The sequence below is a fragment of the Nesoenas mayeri genome (genome assembly GCF_963082525.1).
Source record: "Nesoenas mayeri genome assembly, chromosome: 1".
NCBI lineage: Eukaryota > Metazoa > Chordata > Aves > Columbiformes > Columbidae > Nesoenas > Nesoenas mayeri.
Window position 1 is genome coordinate 62068904 of NC_137541.1, and position 27112 is coordinate 62096015.

General features: G+C 38.8%; 1 protein-coding gene across 1 annotated transcript in view; it reads right to left on the bottom strand.

The window, feature by feature from the left end:
* The window catches only part of KIAA1549, a gene marked incomplete at both ends in the record, with an annotated part of 141160 nt that overhangs the window by 34624 nt on the left and 79424 nt on the right, over positions 1–27112 (bottom strand). The window contains 5 exons of the mRNA XM_080360630.1: positions 6657–6841; positions 9059–9236; positions 16640–16785; positions 19375–19434; positions 26757–26940. Of these exons, the coding sequence (XP_080216756.1) occupies positions 6657–6841; positions 9059–9236; positions 16640–16785; positions 19375–19434; positions 26757–26940 (753 nt within the window). The remainder of the gene's footprint in view (positions 1–6656; positions 6842–9058; positions 9237–16639; positions 16786–19374; positions 19435–26756; positions 26941–27112) is intronic.

Genomic DNA, 27112 nt, shown 5'->3' on the forward strand with positions numbered 1-27112 from the left:
ACAATTTATTTCCTCAGCATTAAGGTAGTCTCAGTGGACTATTATGTCTAGGACGGTATAAAGTTTATCCATGTTTTGAAAATGGATTTTTTTCTGTTTAACTCCTTTTCAAATGCTGCCTCCGTATAAACGTCACTCTATAAATCCATACATTTTGAATAGCATATTCAGTTCTAGTCTTCCTCTCTCTAAAAGGATGGAAAAGAATTTGAAATCGTTCAGCTTTTTCAAAGGCTAGCAGTTGGTTCAAAGGTCAGTTCAAAAGAAGGGATGAGAAAACTGGGCCTCCTCTGTCTGGAAAAAAGAGTTTATGGAAATGAGAATATGAGGGAGATCTGTAAAGTCAGTATTAGCAAGGAGCAGGGGCCCACAAATCAGCTGTTCACTGCTCCTTTCAATACAAGGACTAAGAAACATCACAGAAAACAAAGAGGTGGCAGGATAAAAGTAAGACGAAACAAGATGACATGGTTCTTCACATAACATGCTGTGGAAATTCCTGTCAACAGCTCAGATGGGTTTAGAAAGACCGGACAAATTCATGGAAGAGAAATCTGTTGAAGGCTGCTCTATCTTGTCAGTTCTACAGAAAGTCCCTGAGACACAAATAACTGGAGGCTGAAGAGTTACTCAAGGCAAAGCATCACATGTACTTGCCCTGTTTTTCTTCCCTTCTATGAGCTTTTGCTTTTGGCTGCTGCGCTAGCTGGCCTTTAGGTCTGACCTCAAGACAACTAACTCATATGTTTGTAAAAAAGCAGATGGAGACATTTTACTTTTTGCATCTATCAGCATAAGCAGTATATCTAAGCGGGGTATCTTTTTACTACAATTTATGAATAGTTGATCCTCATTACAGAAGAAGAGTTACTACAAAAAAGCTCATGCAGATGAATTGCCATGAGAGAAATGTATTGTTGAGAAATAATTAAGATGTTGAATACTGTGTTCCTTGTTAGAATCCAGCTATTGACTCTGAAGCAGAACCTGTATGCCAATTCCAAAAAGACAACATTTTGGATAGTTAGTCAAGCTTGCTATTAGAAATGAATGATATTTGTTATGCAAACAGTAGGCACAGACATGAATCTCTCGCAGAAACTCACGTCAGTTTTCAAGTAGTTACTGTAAGATTTATGTCAGTTGCCTTTCTTAACATGAGTCTCTTTTGACTGGAATTATTCTACAATGCAGAGCTCTTGCCTCGACATTATACAGATGAACAAAAGCATTACGGGATGTCAAAACATCACAAGAATTCTTTATATCAGGAGCAGAAGCCTAGTATTTAGCCTCCAGCAGGGCTGGCCTCTCTCATCCTGGGAACATCCAAGATGTAGTCTACTGAATACACAATAATAAGCAAAACTCTCAATTCAGAGGTGTAAAGTTACACCTGACACATGAGATGCAGATATCAGATATCCCTGCTTGGGGGGGGGGAATAAAAATCCAGACAAGCTTCTCTAAGACATCTTGCAGAATGTGTGACTCATTACCTGTAACTGAGTGACACAGGGAGGTCTGGCTGGCTGTCAGAAACAGCGCGGATTAGAGCAGAAACGTAAGGGCTGGTAATGGTCCCCGGGTGATCACAAATAAGCTGAGGTTTTCTGGCACACGATGCAAACTGGCAGCCCTCCAGCTCTGGCACTACCTGTGCTACCGCTCACTGAGAGGTAAGGTACCGTATGCTTTGTCCTAAGCTTCGCAGGGACTGACCCACCTCCCCACTCCCACATGTGGACACACAGGAGGGACACTGAGCCAGAGAAACATGTTCAGCCTGTAAGAACCATGGTGGCACAAAGAGGGCCCCACAGAAGAGTGACTCGTGGCTGGAAAAGCAGGCCTTTTTTTGCCACCTAGGGTTCTAGGATGTACCCTTGGAAAAACTAGGAGCTGAGCAAACCACTTCAAGATAGCACTGCAAAGACCGTGACTTCAGCATGCACAGCATTTACAGGAAAGCATCTGAGACCTTCTAAATAAACCATCAATGAACTTGTCCACAGGTGTGAGATTCTTGTCATTAGGACAGGGAGCCTTTCCCTGAGTAACTGTCTAGAGCTGAAACTAACTCTGAAAAATCCTAGCAAGGGTTTCGACTTTTTTCTCCAAATGCTTGTACACAGCAGGGAAAGTGAAATCTCTACTTAACCAGGTTCCATTTTAATTTTTGGATGTCCATAGAGAAAGAAATAACATTAGCAACTTTGTTTCCATTACAGATAACAGGTAGAATGTGGGGTTTTTTTCTCTCTGGGGAAGAGAAAAAGGGTTGACGGCATTTTTTGCACAAAAACATCAGTAGTCCAGTAGAGAGCAGAATGATGATTTGAGCATTAAAGATATTTATGCATTTTTTCTTTAAGAAGAAAAATAACCCATGGCATAAATTCAACTGTCCACTTTTGCAAGTAAAAAAGCTCCGGTTGAGACAATGTTGTGGTGGATATAGGCAATGGCAAGAGAGAAAATCCTGTAATTCAAAAATGCCGTTTATGCATCTTTTTACTTCCAAAGACATCTTTATCCTGTGCAGCAACCCAGATCACATCAAGGTGAATTTCCAGTAGGATGCTATGGCTTACAGAACATGTCATGAATACTTCATGTGCCCTTTAAATATCTTAGTTCCATCTCTTGAAAAGAATTATCCTTGCACAGACCAATGAATCTTGCATAGAAATTCACTGCTCTGACCTGCTTCCTTAGCTCCCAGTTTAAAAAGGGTCCAAATAACTTTGATCTAAGCATGTTTTCCCATCTAATCTCCAAAATGAAAAAGGTAATTTAATATTTTTCAGGTATTGTTAGTCCTGTTCTGAGGCAGAGGAATTGACTACCTAATCAGAGTCTCTTCAAGATCCAGTATTTTTATTATCTTCAAACCTGGTTTTCGTAGCATCAGTTCCCCCAAAAGTCTCCTCTCATATGTATTTATGTTTATGTTCACTGAAGTAGCAGACTTCTGAGACTATGCAGAAGTAAAACATTCCTTACTATCGTTTGAGTTCAGACTCTCTATATATCCTTTGCAAAAAATAACATTATGAGTCTTTTTAAGAAAGACCCATCTGTCAGCCTATCTACAACACATTGATCCTGTGATGAAACTAGAAGGAAAACTGGAAAGAACAGAAACTGGTAGAGTGGCACAGTACATTTAATCTATAGAACAGTCTACCCTGCCCATGTCCTCACCTTAGAAGAAACATTATCTTTGTATTATCTGCTTTATCTTCGAGAGTGACCTGGCCTTGAAGATAGGGACAAGCGGCAAAAATGGACTCAAGCCCAGCTTCAGGGCTGCCACGGCACGTAAATAACAGATGCAATTTTGGGTACTTCTGCAGATTCGTCACCGCAGGGTCTGAGTATTTTCCAACACAGCTATGCCTGCTGAAGTGGAAAATACACTATTATCGACAGTCAAAAGTGAGGGACTGTGACCCAAATATTCTAAAGGGGTGTCCACAGAGCAGATTTGGGACCAAAGCAGGTTAGCTGTGCTGGTATGATATGCTGGCCAGTGTGAATGGATTCTTGCATAACGCAACTACCTGATGATTTTTACCTTCACAGATGTGTACCACTGGGGCACACCCAAAAGGCAGGAAGGGTCTTAGCATCAACAGAAAATAGTACTGGTTTGCTTCACCAGAATATAGACTGTGAGGGTATGCAGCTTATGACTTACTTTTAATGGTGGTCACACGAACACAGAAATCACACCTGCTCCATAAAAGCAAACCTTTACATATAGAAGATTAAAATTAAAACTCAAATAATTATATTGTCTGAGTGCATATCAGATTATTTCAGGACAAAGCAGGAGTTTAAAACCAGAATTAAGCGATTAAGTGAAAAGAAGGAAGAAAGAAAACATGGTACTAGATGACACATGGGACTCTAGAATCCTGAAAATATGCAGCATCTCTAAAGCACCTCTCTGAAGAGAAGAATGTAAATTTGTAAGAGACTCTAAACTGACAATAAAAAGCTGCTGCAAAACTTATGTCTTACTTATGTAATCTGCATTACTGTACACTTACAGAAGTTCTCTCTCTTGACATTTCAAGGAATCAGCCTTTTAGTGGCAAAGTCTTTCCTTGGCAGTATGAAGCAAACAGGCTTTTCTCTCACCCCGCTCCCAACCTTGTTCCAGGCTTTTAAGTCATAGGTGACATAATTTGCTATCAGCTGCTACTGTGAACTCTAACAGATTATTATGCTGCTCACTGATCTGCTATGTTAAAATGGCTAATTAAACATGCTGAAAAAAAGACTGTGATACCTCTGGAGATCCACCAGTGCAGTATGACATCCTATTTCATCTGAACAAGAAAAAGGTGTCTCAGGTTACTGTCTTCCAACCAACACACATTTTCAAGTGCGAACCACATTGTAGACTTACCACATGGTTGAAAAGAATTATCTCCAGTTGCCAGTATAGATATGCCATGCATATGCTAATAAAATACTTTGATATTTATATATTCCATTTCTATATTTACATTAAAAGAAAATTTTTTAAAGATTAATGGAAGTGAGAAGAGCGAGCACTGTAAGTGCCCCTTTATGGATTTCACCAATGAAATATTGATTCCAAGAGAAAAACACAGATCTTTAACCTAAATATCCTTCCATTTAGAGATGTAGTACAGGCTTTGCTTCACTTTGGTACCAAAGTCAAGCTCTGTAAAGATGGAATGGAATAATTGTGGGTACAGTGAGGAATGGGGAGCCCCAGTCAATTTTTCAATTCAGTTTATTTACAGGCCTAAATCCTTTGATCATTTCTTTGCATTTAATGTAATTAAAAGTATAAAAAACACAAAAAAATTTAAAGGGTGGGACCAGATCAAATGTCCCTCATCATTTGTACACTGTTATGATTATCTGAGGGTCTTTAGCGCCTGTTAAGTATGCCTTATTCCGATCTGGAATACCAACCCCGTGTTTGACCATACGAAAATATCCCAAAGACAGCTTGCTACTAAGAAAGCCAGAGTATGACTCTAGTTCTGGATCTTGGGTAAAGGAGGGAAATGGTTTTCAAAGTAGATTCTGGCAGTTATTTGATGTGCTAAGTGATAAAAATTTAAGACACTTTTTATTGCTTTATCTCATTTAGTATTAAAGTATGAGCCATCCACCAGCACCAGGACTGGACTAGATGTCCATTCTGGTTCTTTCTAGTTGGCTTGCAGTGACTTGCCTAAAGAAGGCAAAGTGACAGGCTCCCTAGGCGAACTGAAATGAGACTTGCATACAAACAAGTTTAAGGCTTCTGACTCATGAATGATTAAGATGAAGAATACAGTGGAAGCAATGGAGAAAAACAATGGAGCCATTTTCCCAAAAGAAAGTAAAATTACGAAAGATGTTTTTGGCCTTACAGCCAAACCGACCGCTTTCTTACAAAAAGCTTGCACCAGCAGAGGGGTAGTGAAAATGTATGTGATGAAATAGTGTACCAACGGTAAAGAACCTCTCCTGCTTTTTTGTATGACCCTTCTCACACTAGCCAAAACCACTGTGTGGAACTTCTTCAATCAAAATCCACATTATGTATTACCACAGTACAGGTGCAACAAGGTACCAGGGGGAGAAGTTCATCAAAGGGTACCACTTGTTGCCGACCTTGATTCTGACACACTAAATCTGCAGTGGCAACACAAGAGGAAGTTACTATTGATTTGTTCTGACTGCTTTGGAAGTGCAACTGCTTCCTGCTTCTCTCATCTTTCACATCATTAATTATCTTGAACGAGAGCATGGGGTACAGACAAGGCTTGTTACAGATAAAACTATATGACTGAACATGAGGTGACAGTACAAGAACACGACTACAGTACTACAGGATTAACACAGGCAGATGATTTTACCTTTTATAACGTCTCTGAAAATATAATCAGTAATAACCATCTCTGACACACAGCCTGGTTCTTTCCAGTTGTAAAAAGGAAAAGTAGGATTTGTAACCCTTTAGCCACTTCTCCATTTTTTTTAATGAATACAGACTTTGTGAAAATCCTGGGTCACATATTTTTTAATTTACCGTCTTGGGCAGGAAAAAGACAGACTTCTGAATTCCTCACCATCTTAACCCAGACCTCCAACAGTCCAGTCGACATGCTCACCCATGAAGTCTCATGCAGATTCACTAATTGAAGTTTTAGTCCTGCAACAAGCTCTCACAACAGTGACATGAGCCCTGGCAGAATGCGAAGCAGCAAGGATAGGCCCTAGCAAATTCTAATTCCAGCATGAGGTACATGGTGTGGTTTAGCTGTCAAATCAGTTCAGCAGAAGCTTTCCAAAGAAAAATTCAGCCCTCTGCAGAAAACAAGGTCAATGATTCAACACTCAGTACACTTCCTCTTACTCAATCCTAGCCAGAGCCTTGAAGTGATAAAGAAAGGTTAGAAAGGTTACTTTCAACCTCAGTTGAAATATCATATGCCTAGGAGAACAAATAAAACACTATGGGATTCTTGACTTCAACTATAATTTGAATTTTTTCCTTAACTGGAAGGCTTTGAAACTGTTTCCACAGTCTATTTAAGGATTCTGGGTGTTCCCTAGACTCCCACATTTATTTCTGCTCAGAATAATCAAGCTCCTCTCAGCACAGCTTCCCCTTTTACCTTCTGTCGCTGCTGAATGTTGCTCATCGTGTCTGGCTGAAACTCCAGTTTGTCTGTTCGACAAAGTTTCCAGTACAAAATAATGACGATCAGAAGGACCACTGCAACTGGGACTGCCACACCAACAATAATCCATAGGTTGCTATTCTGTGACTCTGAGGTGGACTCCTTCAGCTTCTCCACAGCTGTGAAGTTAAAAGGAAGACAGCAATATGATGTGGTTATATATTTTAAACTGAGGACGCTTAAAGGTTACATATTTTTATGTTCTTGTAGATGTTAGTTAAGGCATTTATCAGAAACCAGTTACACATGACATGAAATGGCATACCACCTATAAGTTAACGTATGTCATGGTCAGGAAGCATGGGGCAGGTGATCGATTGTCCTGGCCTACCTCCTTCTGAAGACATGTGCTTAAAATACTAACGAAAATGCACTTCTGCCTCATCATTCTGCAACCTGAAACTGAGCTGACACAGTGAAATGGGTGCAGAAAAATGACTTACCACTAACTGCAAGGTGAGAAGGACATTTCAATAGTATTGCCTGTTTCCTGCTTTAAGCAGTATTATCAGCTGCCTCTTCTTTTTAGTAATATATTTTGTTACCTTCCCCATCAATAATTGGTGGCAATTTGAAATCAGCAAGACCCTCCTCTTCACGGTGTATAGTTATGCATTTTTTAAGCCTATTTTCCTTTCTCTGTTTCATTGTCAGTCTGTGAGATCCCTTAGCCCCAAACAAGATGACAAAACTACTGGAAAGTGTAATCGAACCAGTCATGCTTGTAAACAGCTAACTGGCAGAATCAACAAAACTTTTATTTGCTCTGTTTTGCATAGTGGTTATATGTACGACTAAAAACCACAGCGGTAATACATTTCTAGTCAAACTGATGCACTTTCTTAAAATGGCATTTTCAAGTTAAAAATAATGCCAACTTATTTTTACATAACATTTTATTAATAGCCATTCTAATGATGAACCTAGACATTAAAGGAACATATTATAATTCTTATATTTTATACATCTAACGGCTCATTTATGTCATTACATTTTCTGTTATAAAAATAACCTTTTTTTAGGTAGCTTTTTCCAATAAGAAGAAATACGTAAAAAATTTCTACGATTCTACGCATCTTAAAAGAACTTTCTAATAACATGTCAAAGATAACAAGTTTCAACATGCAGGATAAGCCAAAAACGCTCATGAAGTTTGTTCAACACTTATTTATGTAAAGGGAATTTATTCTTGCAACTTTTTACATTTCTGTCTAACCAGCATTACAGTTCATTAACAGATATTAAGCAGATGTTTGTGAGCTTCTGACCTATCTTTAAACCACTCTTTCAGTAAGGGACAGAATTCAGAAACCCATCCAGATGGTGCAATTATTACTATTTTCTTTCTTTTCTTTCTGCAGAGAATTTTAAAAATCAGACACGTTTGTTCTATTGGCAAAACACCCTGTGGTAGAACATAACTCATACCTCCATATGGCAGAGAAAACGGAAAAGGTAATTAAGCATTCCTATCAATGAGGTATTTTGTAGATCACATAAATGTCTGCTACTGTTTTAAAATACTTCAAAGTTTCTTTCCTAATCAGAACATGGAATTTTGAGAAAGTCTTCAGCCTTGCTCCCTACCACAAATTATTTATATACCAACCTTCCTAAATAAAGTCATTATGTGACTTTATATGACCTGTCACTGTTATTTGGATGTGTTTCTAGTAAAAGACCACATTACCCTAACATTATCTTTATTAAAAGATCATATTACTTATATATGACTGATGGACAAACAAATAAAAATAAGGTCAACTGTATTCAGTGACGGAAAGGAACTATTTCTTTTTGCTTATATCCTCCAAAATGCCCCAAGTAGCATTAGCCTACATCTTTCACTCACAGAAACGACAATTCAGACAAACAAAAAATAGTGACTTATGTTAAACTTCACTGCCACTACTCAGCTAGAGGAAACACCCATTTCACACTGACACTCTCCCATCCCACAGTCGTGGGTTTTGTGCAAGTTTCTGGACAAGATAAGGTGCACAGAAATACTGGACTAACAGAAGGAGATGAAAATGCCAAGAAGGTATCTAGTTAGCACAGTATTTTTTCTACCACAAGCACTGAAGTGAATGCAGTGAGGCTTGCATTTAAGGACTTATTGCAATTCTAAGCTCAGCAGTCTTCAAGAAGCAAAGCAACATCACATAGCTCACCACCAGACTGCTATAAGCTATTTCCTCAGGACTGTAAAAATTGCAGCATTCCAAGAATGAAACACTGCAACAGTGAGCACTGTGCACTGCCATAATCTAAAAATTAATGCCACCCTTGCTGTTTCTCTTTGCTGGCATGAGTGTGGATTTGAGAGAGCTTACGCTGCGCAACGGTGCCCTCAATGCGGTATCCAAGGATGATTGCGGCCCGCTGGATATCAACTCTGTTCATCAGATCTGAGCACTTCAGAGCACTGAGCCTCTCTCCATCTTGGTCCTCCACAAAATAGATCAGCTCCACAGGGTTATCAACACCAACTAATCGTGACACATTCACGATCTGAAAAGGAAATGGAAAGCTTTTATATTTTAAGTTGTATTTATTTGGTCTTTCAGTCCTTACACTCTCTCCCCCTTCCTTCCATAGGGCCTGGACCTTAAGGACACTTATGTAAAAGGATACATTTGGAACAGCCTTACCAAGATGGTACCAGTATCTGTCTTAACTGTCACTGTGTGCAACCCTTACTGTATAGAAAAGATTCCACCTTGTATTATGATGTAGAAATACAATTGCTGTTAAAGAAAATCCCAGTATCTGTGAAACCAAAGAATATAATATTATACTAAACTGGTACATTTTTGAAATTGTCAATATCCAGAGAAGTCTGATGGGAAGACATGCTGCGTGTAGTAATCCAAAATACTGTATGCAGCAAAGGCGACATACACACAGGCTAGTTCTCTCATCTAAGAAGAGCTTAAGGAATGTTGGGCAAGCGTAGATACACAAAGCTAATACTCAAGTAATAGTAATTTGTTTCCAAACTAAAATTCACTATATTTTCACCTAATACTTATATAAAGGATTCTGAGCAGCAGTCTTCCACGGGAAGACAACATTGCTGGAATAACACATCGGTGTCTAATTACACAAGCACTATTCAAGTGCTCCAGGGCCCTGGGAAATTTACAGAAATATCTATTTTGTAACTAAAAAGAACATTTCCAGGGAAGCGATCCCCTTTATAATACATTTTTATGGCAAACCTGAAATTTCCATTTTTTTCCTATTTATTTCATGACAATGTCCAGACCCAACACTAAAGGGAATTGCTTTCACTCTAAAGCTGCCAACATCATGCCATCTTGGCAGCCTCTGCTGACTTCAGCATTTGTCAGTTAGTAGTAGCTACAGAAGAGATTAGTGTGACTGTGCTTTTCCCTTCTCTAAATATCTACTTTGCTTTGTTTTTCATAACATGCATCTCTCTGTTTCAGTTTTTCCAAATGTTAAGCAGCTACACAGGCAAATATTCTGCTAGCTTCATATAGAAATGTTTGCTCTTCTTCAACAAAAGCACCTCTACAGTCACCTTCATCCTCCAAACAGCTCCCCTGGCATCCACCTTTCTTCAGGAAGGAATGCATTTGATGCTGTGGGAAGCAATTCTTCCTTCCTACTTCTAAAGACATTAATAATCAAAAGAATGCATGCTATGAGGAAGGCCTGTAGATACTCTCTAACCACCAAACATCTACATTGCATATGAAAATCACATAACAGCTTTGAATTCCTGTAAAATTAAATCTTGTCTATAATAACTCTCTTCTGTTTAACCACTTATATGTAATGGTGAGTTCAACCTAGAATTAGGCCAAACAAATAGTAGGAGGTATTCTATCATGTAAACCACAGTTTGAAGAGCTCTAGAAGGAATTGCCACAAATAGAGCAATATACTTAGCTTCCTTTGGGATTATACTTTACTATGAAGTACATATTTAATAAATTAGAAGCTCAAACACTGCCTATAGGCTGAAATTAAAGCAAACACACAAATGTTTGCATGTCTGAGGCTTACAAAAGCAAAACTTTATATTGTTTCCTTTCCTAGTTTCCAACAAAACAATCATGTTGAAAGAAAGCAGTGCAATGTTCTAGCTCAACAGGTATGATGTTCTGGTCTTTGGGGACATCAACTCAACATGTCCTAAAAAAGCATTTCCCAGAAGCAGCAACAGCAAGGTATATAATGGAAAAAAAAAAAAAAAAAAGGTTAAAAAAAAAAAGAACAGTATTATGAAAGTCTTCTAGGCCAAATCAACTGAAAGCAAAGAATAACATGTGCAACTATTTGAAACACAGTAAGACCTACTAGCAGGGCCCATTAACCAACGCTGCTTCTCATCCTGAGTGCTATTCACTCTTCTACCAGCTAAGTGGCATCCGATCTCTGACTGAAGGGAGTATCGATAAATAAGGTTCCAAAACACATACTGAGCAGCTGTTTCACAGAACCCAGATGTATCATTAGTTAACAAATGTCCACAGCTTCATATTTGTACTTCAGCTGGGCTGCCTTCAGCACAGCCTCGTCTCAGTGCACAGAGCAGCGGGGAGTACGGACGGGCATCTATTTTCAGCAGGGATGAACCCCTCCTAAGCAGCACTTAACTTGCACAGAGAGCAAGGGAGTTCAAAGGCCACATGGGACTGAAAGTCAACGGGTTGTTCATTTAATTTTATGAAATCTCTCTGTGTGTAGAAAAGCTAGAGAATCAGAGAAATGTAGAAGATTCCTTAATTGAATGGTTGTCGATTTTATGGCACTGTGGAGCATTCAAGAAGTACAGTACCCTGTTTGCCTGAAAATAAGACAGGGCCTTATACAATTTTTGCTGCAAAAGATGCTAACATTTTTACATGTACAGCTGCCTGGACACTATTTCAATTGACTTTTTTAATGAACTGTAAGTAGGGTTTATTTTTGGAGTAGGTCTTACATTTCGAGTATCTTCAAAAATCTTGAAAAATAATGCTAGGACTTATTTTTGGGGAATCAGGGTAATTATATGTGTATTATATACAGGGTTAACAGTCAGAAACTGGCTGAATGGGTTAAAAAAGGAACTTCTCCACAGCTGCCTTTAGAAAGGGCAGAGAGGAAGGAGGACAGATTCCAAGTTGCCAAAACTGAAATACAATTTTAACACAGAATTAAAAACAACAGTTTATGGCCCCATATACTGGGGAACAGGGATGGGTGAGAACAGTCAAAGTGGAAAAGGGAAGCAGCAGCCAGAGCCATTTCAGCACAGTCTAGAGAACACGGGTATGAGCATGAAATTGTTCAGTGGAGGGTGGAGGTGCAGGCTGCTGTTGATGAACTAAGCTCACTACTTAAGGCTAAGTTTTATCTGAAAGAATTCATTCTGAATACACAGTATTTTATGACTCCTCACACCACACTGAGGGAAGCTGCAGACAAGATTTCAAATTGGAGGGGAGATGGTTATGGATTTCTATTTTGGGAAAGCTAATGGCTGAGCAGGGTATTCTTGGTGTGACTACAAGATAACTAGACGTGTACATCAACACAACAATGGTGACAATATCAGCACTTCAGCTTTCATCACTGTCACACTAATTATTTTTTTTAAACTAATATCTGAGTTTGCTGCAATACAGAAAATGGCACACTGGATCCCAACAGTTTTTAAGTCTGTTTATAAAACTGAGGTGCACAGCCACTGTGCCCATTTTTTACAGTTTCTGTATACTAAGTTTTGTGCCATTTTGCTCCAAATTACACTTCCTGGGCAGCTTCAGATTGGTTTTGTCTCAGATTTTACAGAGGTGTCTATATCCTTGAGAGTGCTAAGAATGCAAGCACAGGCAGAAATGGTATTTTCCAGGCTCCCAGCAATGCAGCCCATGTGTAAGGAAGTACTTAAGCATTTTGTATTGATACTCTCGCAGTGAGGGATGACATAGGGAGGGAGGAGATATAAGAATTTCAATACATGGGAGGCAGAAAGTGGAAAGAAAAAAAAAGAAAAAGACAAATTCAACTTCTGTGTACATAAATGATACCATCTTTGTTGATACTAGATGTGCATTTAACCTCTACAGAATAAAGGCTTAATGGTGTTCAGGTGTCAGTAAATTTAATTTAAAAAGTGTTTTCAAGAGAATACCATAGGTCAGTGAATGCAGTTGCCTTGGCAACCCAGTGTAGTTCATAATTTGAAGCAGGGAAATCCAGGTGGTGGGCAAGCTTGCAAGGCATTCGCAGAGTGTTAGTCAGCCCGTGGGGTGTCCCTGGGTGAACTGGTTCAGGGTTCCGAAGGCATGAGTGTTACTTAGAAACAAGCAAACACGCACACTCACAATCTCCAAAATGAAATGTATGAGGATTATTTTCCTTTTTTTCCCCTACGTTCATCCCCTAGGGAAAATATAATCAAAAAAGTTTGTGCTTTCTGCCTTACTAAAGCAGGATTTTAGCGTCCAGGCTATTGAATCAAAGCTGTACTGCAGTCTGAACGGTTCAGCAGACCACGCAACGTGAAACATATGTGAAACATGCATCATGCGTAACCTGCCCCGGCTCTGAAAATGCTCCCACAGGAACCTGCTGAGAGAGAAATGGCGGTGCCAGCTGCCTCCTCAAGGGCCCGGCTGGGTCCGGACAGGACAGCGCTTGTCACGGCACCAAACACTCGCCCGCTTTGGCGGACCCTCCTCCCGCTGAGGAGACCATTAAGTGAACTGAAGGCAACGCCGAGGGAATCTTCTCTGCTGGCTTGTGGAGGCTTGGCCAGCCAAAATATCACCAGCTTGCCAAAACAGGGGTAGGAACAGGCTGGGGGCAACATGACAGAGAGGCCGGTGTCTGCCTGGTGTTGACATCGGAGGGGTGAAATGCCTCTGAGGAAAAAGTGAAGCAGCAGCAGTCCCCAAAAGCTCCATTTAAAAACCTAAAAACTCCCAGCAGGACTGGGCCTCTCCTCAGATTACACACTCAGGAGAGACACATAAGCTGTCAGTAGAAAACCAGGAGAATGAACCTCTTTGCCCTAATGAAAAGCTCAATTCAGTCATTATGTCCTCTCATAGCTACTATTCTACTTCCTCACACACATTACAAATGCAGTGCCGCCTAACGTGCTCTTCAAATCAGAACATTGGGGTTTTTTGTCACTTAGTAGGACCACCTTTTTGCTTTCTATTAGGCTCAAAAGACCAAGCACGCTGAAATGACAGAAAACTAATTATTTTTGTATTAGCTCCTGGTGTATTTTCAAACTACAACTGAGTCATTTAATTCCTCAAAAAAATTGAAATTTGAGTTATTATAGTAAACTACTGACAAAATATAGCATAGTGCCTAGCCTCTGCAGATTCAGTTCAAACTAAACACGTACCCTCCAATTTGCAGCAACAGCAGATACATATTAAATATATATATATATATAAATAAACATGAAACATTAATATAAGCATCACACAGAAATTAATGGAACTATCTCACATATAACAGTCAGGTGTGAGGCTTCACAGATTTTTGGTACGTAATGGTTATAGAATTTTTCCTTTTTTTTCTTTTAAATCATGAAGTGCCACCTGTCAACAGTGCAGACAAACAAGAGGGGAAAGCATAGTGTTTGGGCACGCTAGGTAGGCCAAAGCTCTTATTCAAAGTGTTTAGCTTTAAAGAATATTTATTTAACATTCTTAGTTTCTAACACATGCCTTTAGAAATGAAATCTAAACCTTACAAGCCATCACTTCTATTATCTTAGTATTTGAAATGAAACTAATATGCCTGTTGTAATATTCACAAATAATTGCTTCACTTTCTGACCCATAGTCCTGATTTTCCACAGAGCTTAGAAATGCCACATTTCGGTACACTATAAAGATCTTTCACTTCAGGAAGAACTCTGGTCTATAGGTGCTCCACACAAGTGAAATGTGTGTCTAGTCTTCTGAGGATATATGCATGTCCTGTTAATAAAGGTATCCAACACTTTGGTGTTGCTGGAAGCTTCTGTTCTAATTTTTACTTCATTGTGGCCTACTATCACAGCAGTCACTGGTTTGTGTGCAAGAAAATTATATGGGAAAATCTGAATGTAATGCACAAAGAACATCAATAGCTCTCCCTGAAGACACACAACACACTTCAAACATAGCTTATAAACTTGGCTATGAGGAATAAAATTAGCAGCAAGCAGTAAAACTAAAAGGTTCATTGCAAATGACTATGGATCAGATCCTCAACTGACAGGGCAGCATCCTTGAAAGAAACTGTCCTCCTTTCAGGAGCGTGCTGCCAGGCACATCACTCCAGCTACATACAGCAGCCTCTAAAGGTGTCTCACCCACCATACGTGAGCATCCTGCCAAGAAGCTGTAGTACCTGATGGTACCTACCATTCTCATGCAGGACAGCAGGACACCTATTGCAAACATCTAGCACCAAGGTATCTCTTGCAGCTTTCCACATCTCCTCTATTACAGCACTGACCCTATCTAACACCCTGGGCTACGAGCACCTAGGGAAGCCCCGTGTTATATGGGATGTTATGATGTGTAGAGCATAACTAAGAGAAGCCTCTGCTGCCCAAAGACAGCAGTTTGCAGACTCTTCGCACTTAATTAAGTGGTATAAATGAGCAGCACCACTGTTTGGAACATAAGCTGAAGAGATCATTTTATGTTCCAGCAAGTAAAACAAAGTCATAAGAAAAACACTGTATTTTCACTTTTTGAAATACTTTTCTTCAGCTAGAAAGGACTACTTGTAATTTTGTGCATACAGAAATAAATTACCTGAGCTTTATGTAAAATCATAAAACCGTAATCTACACATACACATTTTATAGGCTGTGGCCTCTTTGCTAGTAACATAAAGAATATTTATTTAATTTATATGCAAAGGGAGGACTGAGGCATAAAGAACAAATTGCAGTAAGAGGTGTTGGGAATACAAGATGTGAAACAGACATCTATTCACAGCAGTTCAAAGATGCACAAAAGAAAAATAAAGTTAAATCTCTATTACTGAAACAGATGTTTCTGAGACAGGAAAACAAAAGTAAGAAAATTCCAACATCTGGAAATTTAAGTGGTAGCAAAAATGAAGGATTAAATTAAATAAAGATAATAGGTCTGAACTACTAGAAAGGCATCTGTGAGGTAAAACAACTGTAGATGAATTATCAGGAAAAAGTAGTTCTTAAGAAGACGAGTCATTAAAAAGTATTTTGGCTTTCAGTTTGTTGAACTCACTAAAAAGAACATATGTGAGAATTTAAAACTTAAATATCCAAGTCTTCCTGGACATTATGTGAATAATTCCATCTGTGACAAAACAATAAAGCAGCACTGGAATCCAGATAGCAGAAGCTGCAGTGTGTACAAAATTTGCCATGATTAATCATTCTTGAATGACAGCCATTCCTGTGACCAGGAGTACTGTCAAACTAGGCAGTTAAGGGGTGGAACATACTACTCTACTGCTGCATCAAGCTGCACATGATTCTATTTCATATTTCTACACCACCATCAAAATGCCAGCTGTGAAGTAGCTGTTCCAGAGTACTTTTTTGACTGAGATGAGTATCCTGTCTCCTTTTGCTAGGGACCGCATGCAAATCAGACAAGATAGCAAGTTTTGAAATCAGAATGTTGGTAAAATAATTTTCAATATTGTTTTTAAGAAGTCATCAGACACTTAAAATACTCAGTCATTTCCATTTGTTACGTTTAGCTTTAAAGACAACAAGGTATCCAAAAGAACCATACTTCAGGTGCAAAACACAAGCATCATCAACTAGCTAAACATGTTACTTGCTTTTGAGTTATGTTTCTGAAATCAAAACCTAGACAATATTCACTTATTCAATAATTTATTACCCTTTATTTCTTCCTCTGACTTTGAGCTCTTAATACCTGCACAATGTTGCTGCCTGCAAAACTGGCTCGTCTCCATATCCGCCCTCTGACCAAAGCCTCGTTTAACAGGTGAGCTAGTTTCCGTTCCATCTCAGCCTGAAACACTTCCTCCTGAATTCGCTGGTCGATGACACCCAAGAGAACTACATTGCAGAGAAAGTAACCCAAGAACATAAATGAATTAGTAAAACTTTTCAGTGTCTTTTCTGCAACTTCAATTACAAGCTTTGAGTCACCCTGTGACAGCTCATGGACAATTCAAGAGCAGCTGTGTTAATATGGGAATACTGCCCAGTTCAGTTGGAGATTATGAGCTGGAAAGGAAGACATCATCTGGGACAAGGTTAAAATAAATAAATAAATAGACAGATAGATAAATAAATAAATAAATAAATAAATAAATAAATGTTAGGGCAGAGTGCATTTCTGGAATCTCAACTAGGTTAGAAAGACCCAGGATACTAAAGAAACAGTTTCAATTCTCAAAAAATACAAACTTGTGAGCATTCAATGAATGGTTTGAAACTAAATAAAAGAGAAAATCCAGTCTAAATTGTCTGCTGCAACTACTTTCAGTCAAAATGTTGTGTTTGGAAGTGATACGGAGGTGAAGATGGGCAGGGCAAGGGTTCAGAATTGAGGAGTAAATGTACAACAGCAGCACATGAGTGAAGCTGTGTATTCCGAGTGCATCTTCCCTCGATAAGATTAACAAGAATGCCAATTATAGCACAAAAAACATGGTTAGTAGCCCTGCCCACTTCTCCCAAACCCATGTACACTGGGGCAGCTGGGGCAGCTAATGCTGAGAGGAATCCCTGAGAAACAACACATAGGAAACATGAAAAAAGTGCAGGCCTTTACTAACTAGATGACATCCAGTAAAAGTGGAGTGAATGGAGTGTATCATTCAAATGACATAATTAAACAGCCCTGAAGGATGGTAAATGAGCTCACCACTAACTGCAGAAAAATAATTCTGTTTTCATTCCTGTGTCTCTCCACTAAAATGGTTTCTAATATTTTAAAAGTCCCTTTTTTCAGTAAGTGTTTTGATGTCTATTTTTTTAAAAGTTGTGCTTAATAAAAAGCCATCCAATTAGATAAAATCAATTAAATATAAATTAAATATTTAAAAGAGAAATATGAAAACTACTTTCTCTGTTTAAAAAATTTCACTGCAGATGTCAGGAAAAGGAAATCTCTTCATGATTTCTCACAGAGATCAATGGCATTTGTCTTCTAAATTCAATCATAGACTAAGTATCTCAGACTTAAATAGCAAAATAAATAGACAGTAGCCTAAGGCTACTATCTACAGCAAGTAGAAGACTGTTCTTGCCTGTGTATTGAATACAAGTATCAATGAATTATGCTTAATAGCACTGTACAACTGAGAGGGACAGCTACAGAGAACAACTGCATTTCCCCATATTTTATTACTATTGGGATACATGCACATAGATATGGGTAATCTAATGTTTAAAATTTTTATATGTATAAATTCTATCTTTTTCCTACATCATGATTCATTACCCTTACAATACAATACACAGACTGAAAGGACTGACCCAGCCAAAGTCTACTTGTTCATCCTAGGCTGCCTGCAAGAACTGGGATTACAAAAAAAAATCCTCTACAGCAGAAATGGTGCTGCAATTGGCTTTCAAAATCTTAGAGTCAGGAAGTTTAGCAAAACCCAAAGGGACATGATATTTGAGCTGCAAGAACCCTCTTCTTACTGCAGGATCTAAAGGAACTTCCACTAATGGGCAAAGCAAACCTAAGGCTGGGCAAGAGAAGGTAGAGGCATGACCAAAAAAGTCAACATAAATCTCTAAGGAAGGATGACACTGGATGTGCAATACGCACATGCAGTTTCATGTTACTGAATATTATCTGATTTGCTTCATTTTTCTTTTAAACAAACTGTGTGGGCTTCAGAAATTAAGTTGCAACTTGGTTTCCTGCCTAAAAAGTAAACTGGTCAGAGTAGACAGGGATACCTGAAAAAAAGAGGTCTTTACAACTGGTAAACTACAAGTGGTAAAGTTGTGGAGAGACAAAAGTGTATTCAGTGGGGCATCTGCACCCTAACAGCAAGTTTAGTAGTCACAGCCTGGTCACTGTTCAAGCTTTCTGCTTAAAAGCAGGTAGAAACTACAGTGCTCAGGCAACCCCAGCCGCCTTTGGGCATTTAAACATGACAGCTCAACTGTGCCTATGAATTATAGAGCAAAACATCCAGAAGACTTAGGTGGGAAGAATCTGCTGTGAATGAATCAGAAGAGATCAATGAAATGTGATGAAACTCTTTCAAGTACTTGGAATATAACTATTTTCATTCTGGTTTATTCCTGGCATGTTTTGGTAAAAAGTACCACACAGATAAAATTTTAATTTTCACTTAAAATAAAAACCTAAAAAACAACGTGGTATACTGACAGCATATGGAGTAGACACTTTATGCCTGACAGCGTAGGTTTTCTCACTAAGAATGAATTGCTTATTGACACAAACTACTTTGTGCGCATTATCATGGAACTGCAGTAGTTCACGCTAGAACCAGGAATAACATTTCCCAGATTTTCCAGGTCACTAGGCCTTTGGGCTTAGATTTATTCATCTCAGACTCATAAAAATGTAGCACCCCTAAGCTATCGATATTTACATAGGCTAGTTACCCTGCTAACAAAAATAATTGCACTCTTACTTACAGAGACTGTACGTACCTGTTCTCACCCAGGAAGATTTCATCAACTGAGACACATTAAGCTTAGGATAATGAAAGGCTGAGGGAAAAACAGAATGGAGGGAAAACATCCGTAAGAACAGTATTGTCAACAATATACACAAAAAAAGAAGCCACTTTCTAATTTATACTGTCAGTAAGCATCTTATTTACACAGATGTATTACTGCTCCTGAGGCTGTGCAGACATAACAGTGAGGAAAATGCTAGGAATATCCACCCCCTAGTTCACCTCTGCACAAAAAGAAGCTAACTGAAGCAGTCAGATTTATTACCTGAAAGATTTCAAGCTGCTGGTACTGAGGTCACTGCTCCTAGAAATTTAAAAGATCAGTGTCTGAATTGTGGCTCTTTCTGAGCTAGCTGCAGGATCACACTAGTGCTCAAAGGGCAATGAGGCAACTCATGAGCACCTCAGAATGAAAGTGAGACCTTCTCCGAGGCAGAAACGGCATGGAAATACTAAATGTAAAGCAGAAAACTAAATACATCTGATTTGTGTTCCAGACTTGCTCAGGGGAAAGCATTTAAAAACCACCATCTTGATAATTTTTTTTTACAAAAATAACAAATAAATTCATGTAGAAACATTGCTGTAGACAATTCTCATGGCTTTTGTGTTTGGCTCGGTGGCTCCAAGCTTAATTTCTCAAAATTTCCAAAAAAAGCTCTCCTCCAGCATGAAATCATTGCCTCAGTGAAATAAATGAAGTCCATCTCTACTGACTTCAGTAGGGATAATATTTTTCCCAAGGATTCCACTGGAGAGCAGTAAAGACATGTCAAGAAACAAGAGAAGATGGGGGCTGGGCCAACACTTTCCTCAAGGGAAGTCTTAAGCTTCAGTGTATCAATAAGGAAAAGAAATGATCTTAACTTTATCAAAATATTTAATCCAGATGCAGTTTGCTAAGCATTATACGAAGGTTAATTTTTAAACCATTTCATGGATAGAAAGAATGCAGCACATAACAATTAAATGACCTGGGCCATGTTAGATCTGTTTAAAGGTGTTTTGTCTTCAGTTGGGGAATAGTTTGCCACTATTGCATGTTTCAGAAAAATAGAAAATTACCATTTTTTTCTGAATTAATTATGCAGTTATTTGTAGAGGAGCTGACCTCTGTCAGTGTAACTAAAAACTGATTTTTTGCCTCTTGAAAAATTTATTTTTTTGTTAAGACAAGAGCAAAACAGTCACTAGTTATGTTGTACCTTTTATTTTCATAGACTTATACATAGTTCTATGGAAAAAAATGAAAAACTTTGTTATTCCAGCTTTATTTTAATAATAGTACCACTAGACTCACAAGAACCACCTGGGAGGTACTTTGTAACTTACTGTTCAGAAGAGTATCAGAATATGGTCCTTTATTCTGAACAGGAAACATCATCCCCCTATACACTGACCAGGATGTATCAAATTTCCAAAACTTTCAGACACACAAAAAGCACCTCACAGTATATGTAAGCAAACACATTTATTTTTGGCATACTGCTACATGATTCTTCTGATTGTGGCTTTTATATTTGAGTTCTATTTACTTTGGTCATGCAATTGCTTACTTCAATTTAGAAATACGACCTGAACAAAAAAGCATAAACTAATCTGCATCTCTTGTTTTTCCAAAGCATGGAAAGAGCAAGATAAGAAAATCAAAAACCTTCCAATAGCCATGAAGTTTTGAACCGCCAGCAGTTGTGAGTTTTTTCTTCTTTAAACCAAAATCATGTTTTGCCTCAACACTTAACGTGCTCTTCACACTTTCGCTAATTAGTACTTGAAAATGATTTAATTCATGCAAATTGCTGGATGACTATTCACTTAAACTTTTCACGGCATTAATGAAATTTAAAAATAAAACAACTTGAGCAGAAAATCTTGAAAATGAAAAGAAGGATGTGCCATGAACATTGGCAACTGAGGCTGGGTTCTAAAACCTGACTAGGAATGCATGAAATGATGGACACTTCTGCAATGGAGATCACGCTCAGAAGTCGGAAAATCCAGGCTCCAACTTAATCCACAGACCAGTCAAGTGTCTCAACAAGACATGTGGCCAGATCCTGAGCTCAGCTTGCAGCAAGATCATATTTGCAAGATTCTTAATGCCCCCTGGAACTAAGGATTAAAACCAGCACAGACTGATTGTTTTCCTGAGGGAGAAGTTGGATAGACGAAGTGCAATTATTAGTTAGATTGCAGCTGGTCTGCTAATGGCTATAGATGCATTAATGAAGTAGATGCTAGCATTTTTAGAAGATTCTAAAATGCAGCCCTGAAGCATCATACTGCATAACAGCATTGATTCCATGCTGACCGAAAAGGCAAAGGGTCACCTGGTCACCCCGAAGTCTCTCGACAGCACTCTGAAGCACATCACTTGGGCAACACGGCCTTCACCAGATGCTCCAACAAGGATCTCTCTGACCCTCTCATATAGAAAGGTGTGGGACCATGCAGGATAGAACCAGCACCGTATCGATGGTTCTTATTTCTGATAAATGGAGGAACAGTAATAGAAAGCATGGAGGGGAATGCAATTTTTGGAATGAGAAGGCATCAACTGAAAAAAAAATTCCATGCAAATATGGGGGTGTGGGCAACAGTAACACATTTTATTTGTTAAAAGTCTGATTCAAAATCTACGCAGAAAAAAAAAAGTCAAATATTTCTATAGTCTTTGGACTGCATCATACGATTCTGTATTATTCTACTGGCCTTGCAACATCTCCATCCCCATCAAAACGCTACTTATGGCTCCAAAAAAAAAAGGCAAGTCCCAAGGCAACTCTCTCTATATAAAGTCATAATAAAACCACAGGGATTTATTTGAGGTAAGTTCATGAAGGCAAATATTTCTCATCTACTCCACAGTTAAGCTTTGCCTGTCCTCAGAGAAATCATCCAGCCATAAAGAGATACCAAATACATTATTTCCTACTGTTTTTAATGACCTTGCACACAAAACCCATGACTAGACTTGGTTTTCTTTCTGCTGACATGTAATTCTTGACAATCTAACCAGCTTACAATCTAAAATGTGAGATGTAAGTTGTACAACATAAAACAAGCATGCAGGAGGGTGTAAACTGAAAATTTGAATATAAGCATGTTGCTGAAATCACCTACAAGTCGGGGGGTAGGGGGGAAAGAGGAAGAGAAAAGTCTGAAAGTTTCCAGGCTTGGCCACTCCAACAACTTATTCCTGCACAGAAGAGTTCATTCTGTCAAACTAACAACTTTCACTACTGACCCTGACTCTAAATAAGTAGAAAAAAAGCTGAGAAAAAAATCCTGTTGATAATGATGTACTGCACAAGGACAATCCCCACAGTTAAAAGTATAAATACTGCATATTAGTTATGTGGGGGGAAAGAAAAAAAAAAAAAAGGTGAAAGGATTGTGTGTGAAAGGCAATGCAAAATGAGCAAGCCGTAGGGACGTAGGGAGTAAATACATTCCTTCAAACAAGGCTCAACATTGGGATATCGTTGGCAAGGTCTCACCTCTCTTAACAGTGTTGAGATATAGTGATATTACACAAGTAACTTTCCCTTAGTATGAGTCAATTTCAACATCCTGACAGCTCAGTTCACCTACAAATCTCTTCTTTTTCCTCAGATGTAGACTATAAAACTTATAAAATCATATACAAAGCCCTTAAGGGGAAAAAAAAAAGTCACCACCAAGAGTATTATAACTGTTGGCATTCCAGATAACTAAGGCACAAATGGCAGAGAACAGTATGGCATGGAACATTTCATATTTACGTATAAGCAGTTTATATATAAACAGTAACATATGTAAATTGTTTATATGTAAATATGAAAAATTCCCCCAAACATTCACACTGAAAAGTGGAGAGTTGCATATTAATTTGCACAGACCAAAGCAGCTACCTATGCAAGGAAGATCTTCACAACACTTTCCCTGCTACAACTGCCCTGTAGACCAAGGAAGAGCACGAATGCAGGGAGTTTAGGGCCTAGAAAACAAGAATATTTAGGCATCTTCCTGCCAAAGTAGCTCTGAGGAGCTGTCTGTTGGTCATCTTCAACGGACTGGTGAATAAGATGTCTCAAGAAGGATCTGCCCAATGCTGCTGAGCCTTTGGACATAATTTCTGGCTCCGAAGACTGAAGATCTAAAATCCTTTGGCTGAAAATACAGTCATAGCAACAATGCAAAAAAACTGTAGGAAGAGCTAAAAATAACCAAATGTGGTTGCCTCACTTATAAAAGCATATCAACTACATTTGTTACTGTGCTTACTGACAGACAGACCCACAGCTAACAAGCTGAGAAACTGTGTTCTCACTTTGCTGACTTCTCAAATGGCACCACATCTGGTATTCCAAAACAGTGGCTACAAACATACCGAAGTGCTACTGAGACCAAAGTAGACAAGTTCAAATCAAAATGAGATGTCCCACAGTGGGCTCAATCCACTCTAAATTTTAGTTCCTCTAGCAAAAGGCAAGTTAAATGCTGACTAGATGCTCCTGGATTTAGGGCACCATATCCACCAAATCCTCATGTTTTCTACATTGCAAACTCTGTGAAGATTTCACCGTTCCTAAAAATTTTGAACTACCAAATTCAAATTAAATGTCTTTATTTTAATTTGACTTATAACATTTATTTTAATACAACATTAAAAGTTTTGAAATTCAGTCTAGGCAAATGCGAAAGTCATCTTCAAAATTTCTCTTTCAAACAAACCAAGAGACACCACCACCAACCACCAAACTCCGGCCAAGATGTCTGAGGCAAGTGCTATGCTCTGTTGGCAACGTTCATTCAATGAACTACAGCAGCAGTTAGGTGGGGTCATGGAAGGTAGGGGTGTATACATAGCTTGTTCAGTTGTCATCATTCCTACTGCTGGGGATGTGCAACAAAAAAACCCCAGCATTTGTCAAGAGCTCCAAACAGGAGAATCTGGCAATAAAGTGTGTATCTTGATGGACTTAATCACCACTGATGAGTAATTCTGCTTTCCTACATTAAGGGTCTGCTTGAGGATTTGAGGTTTGGTATTGTTTGGGAGATTTGGTGGATTTGAGGGGAGAAAGAATAATTTTGTGTTTGAAGTCCTGTGCTGGAATTTGCAGGAATGAAATCACCATGCTGTTGGCATACTTGTTTAAAATTGTCAGCAGGAACAAATGATTCCTGAAGCTTCAGAAACGAAGCTATAGAAATAACACACCCAAAGGCTTGGACATGCCACTGTACTAATGGAGGCTACATTTTCCAGGTCACAACTGCTGACATCTACATTACTTCACTGCAAATCCTCAGAGTAGTCAGGAAAGGAGAAGAAATCCAAATGGGACCTTTTTCCAAAGGCACTGCCTGACCTTTTCACTCATTCTACTTTGCACAGTTTCTCATTAACATGTCAGCTATTAATACCACAGAGCTCCACTGGCCTTGGCCAGCATCAGCCCCACTGGCCAGGCACTAGAAGCACACAGGTAACACAGGGAGCACTCCTGCTATAAGCACTAAAGAAATTACCTTCAAATTTCCTAAGGAGAACCAAAAATAAGGAGAAAAGTGTACATGCTTGTTACATAGGATTTTTTTTTCTCCTGTGATCAGCCTGTCTTTCAGGATACAGCAGCCTTGGCAGAAATTCAGTTATAATTTAATGGCACTGTAGGTCCACCACACAATCCAGAGAAGGATGCTCAGCAAGGGGCAACCTGCAAATTCACTACAAATGTCACTCCAGAATATGTGGACAAAACTAAAAACTGTAGGACTTGATTTGTGTATATCACAGGGGGAAAAAAAAGCCCTTGACACTGAAAATCTGCAAGAGACCACAACCAATAAGCTGTAGGGCAAAGGTGCCAAACAGACGATGTAGAATAAAGAGAAATGTCTTTCAAGCAATGAAGCCAAGAGCAACATTTGTTTTGAATTCAGTGAGAGGTAAAGGCCATGGTCTGCAATCTGAGAAATCTTGTGGCCTCAAAGGAACAAAAGAAATTATAGTCATCTATGGACAAGGATTCTCAAGGTTTTTGGTCCTGGATCAATTAAAAACAACTACCACTGAACAGGTACAGTCTATGAGAGACTCATTGAGAACAGAAATGTTTAGAGGAAACAAGACAACAATCTGCTACATTGTTTAAATTACTATGGGAGCAGAAGGCTTGGAATGATGAAAAATGAAAACAAAAAGTTTAAAATGTTCACACTACTTCTAGTCATTGGGGAAGTATCCTATGTAGTCATCTTACATAGACTTAAAGGTGATATAGAGAACAACTTCTTCTGTTGACAAACACTCTCTTAAAATATCTTTGTTGAAATACTATAGTACAGCTGCATCATGAACAGACTTGATTTTAAAATAGACATTTAAATGTATACAGAGAATCACTTTGTCAGGTGCTATGCTCCTATACAGCTCACAAAAATAACTCTGATAATTAAAAACCTGCATTGGAAAGCACAGTGACACAAGAGAAACCGAGAATTAATGGACTGGATTAACAGTAACACCTGTTACCAAAAAAGGCAAGCACTGTTAGCTCATAATCTTGCTTACGTTTCTGGCACGAACAATCCACTACTGTACAAGGGTAAGTGTTGAGTTCAGAAACTTGGCCTATTTATGACACTGAGAAAAATCTAACCAAACCTGAGTTGCCAAGGCTCAGTGTCAAGCAAACTCTGCTATGCACACTGTTCCCGTTAATCTGGCCATACTGCAGAAAAAGTGACTTGCTGTGCAATTTGTACATAAGAAGCAAGAAATATGCTTAAAAGATAATACCTTAAAATATAATAGACTACTCAAAAAAAAAACCCACTGCTGCTAACAGATACCCCAGACAGACTACACGGGCAAATATAAGTTTATGTTGCCAATGTCCCAGACTTTCTCGAAGTCAGAGCCACAGGTAAGTGCAACACAAAGCACAAAGTAGTAAATTCTGCTGCGAAGCAGCCAAGGGCTTTGTAGACATACCCACAGACATACACCTTGCATCACACTTCTCAGCAATACTGATCAAAGTGACTTTTTTGCTTTTTCTTTTTGTTTTGGTTTGTTTGTTTGTTTTTTTTTAATCTGGACTACGAGCAGGGAAAATGATGCCAGGCTAAGCACAACTGGCCCAGTGCAGAAGGGAAGGATGATGACAAAAGCAACAAGTTGCTGCAACACTGATATTCAGGGGCATATGAGGGGCATAGATTTGCTCTGCAGAATTCACGATACAGGTTAGGTATTTGAAGCTGCATTATCAGTTATGCACAACACTACTTTAAAATTATACAGGGGAAAAGATACTAAAAAAAAGTATTTTGCAGTCTTGGCCAACAGTGAGTACTCACGTTCAGCAATTTGTTGCACAGGAAAGCCCAAGTAGAAGCTGAATTCCACCACGGATAAGTTTCTTAGCTGCTCACTGACTTCAGACCCATTTAGAAAACCGTATCTATCTCGGACGGCAAAAACAATGCTTACAGGGCCTTGCCGAAATGCTACCCCAGGCCTACTCAAAGTTATATTCAGTATCTGAAAAGACAAGATTGAAGCACAGTCAGAAAAATCAAATCACTGGCATTTCCATTTCTTCCTTGACAGACTTTTTTTTGCCCTAATACAAAGAGCAGGGAGGGCAGATCACATCAAAAGAGAGGAACACCTATTCTAGGTTATTTCAGCCTGCTGAGTCTCTTAAGAGGCA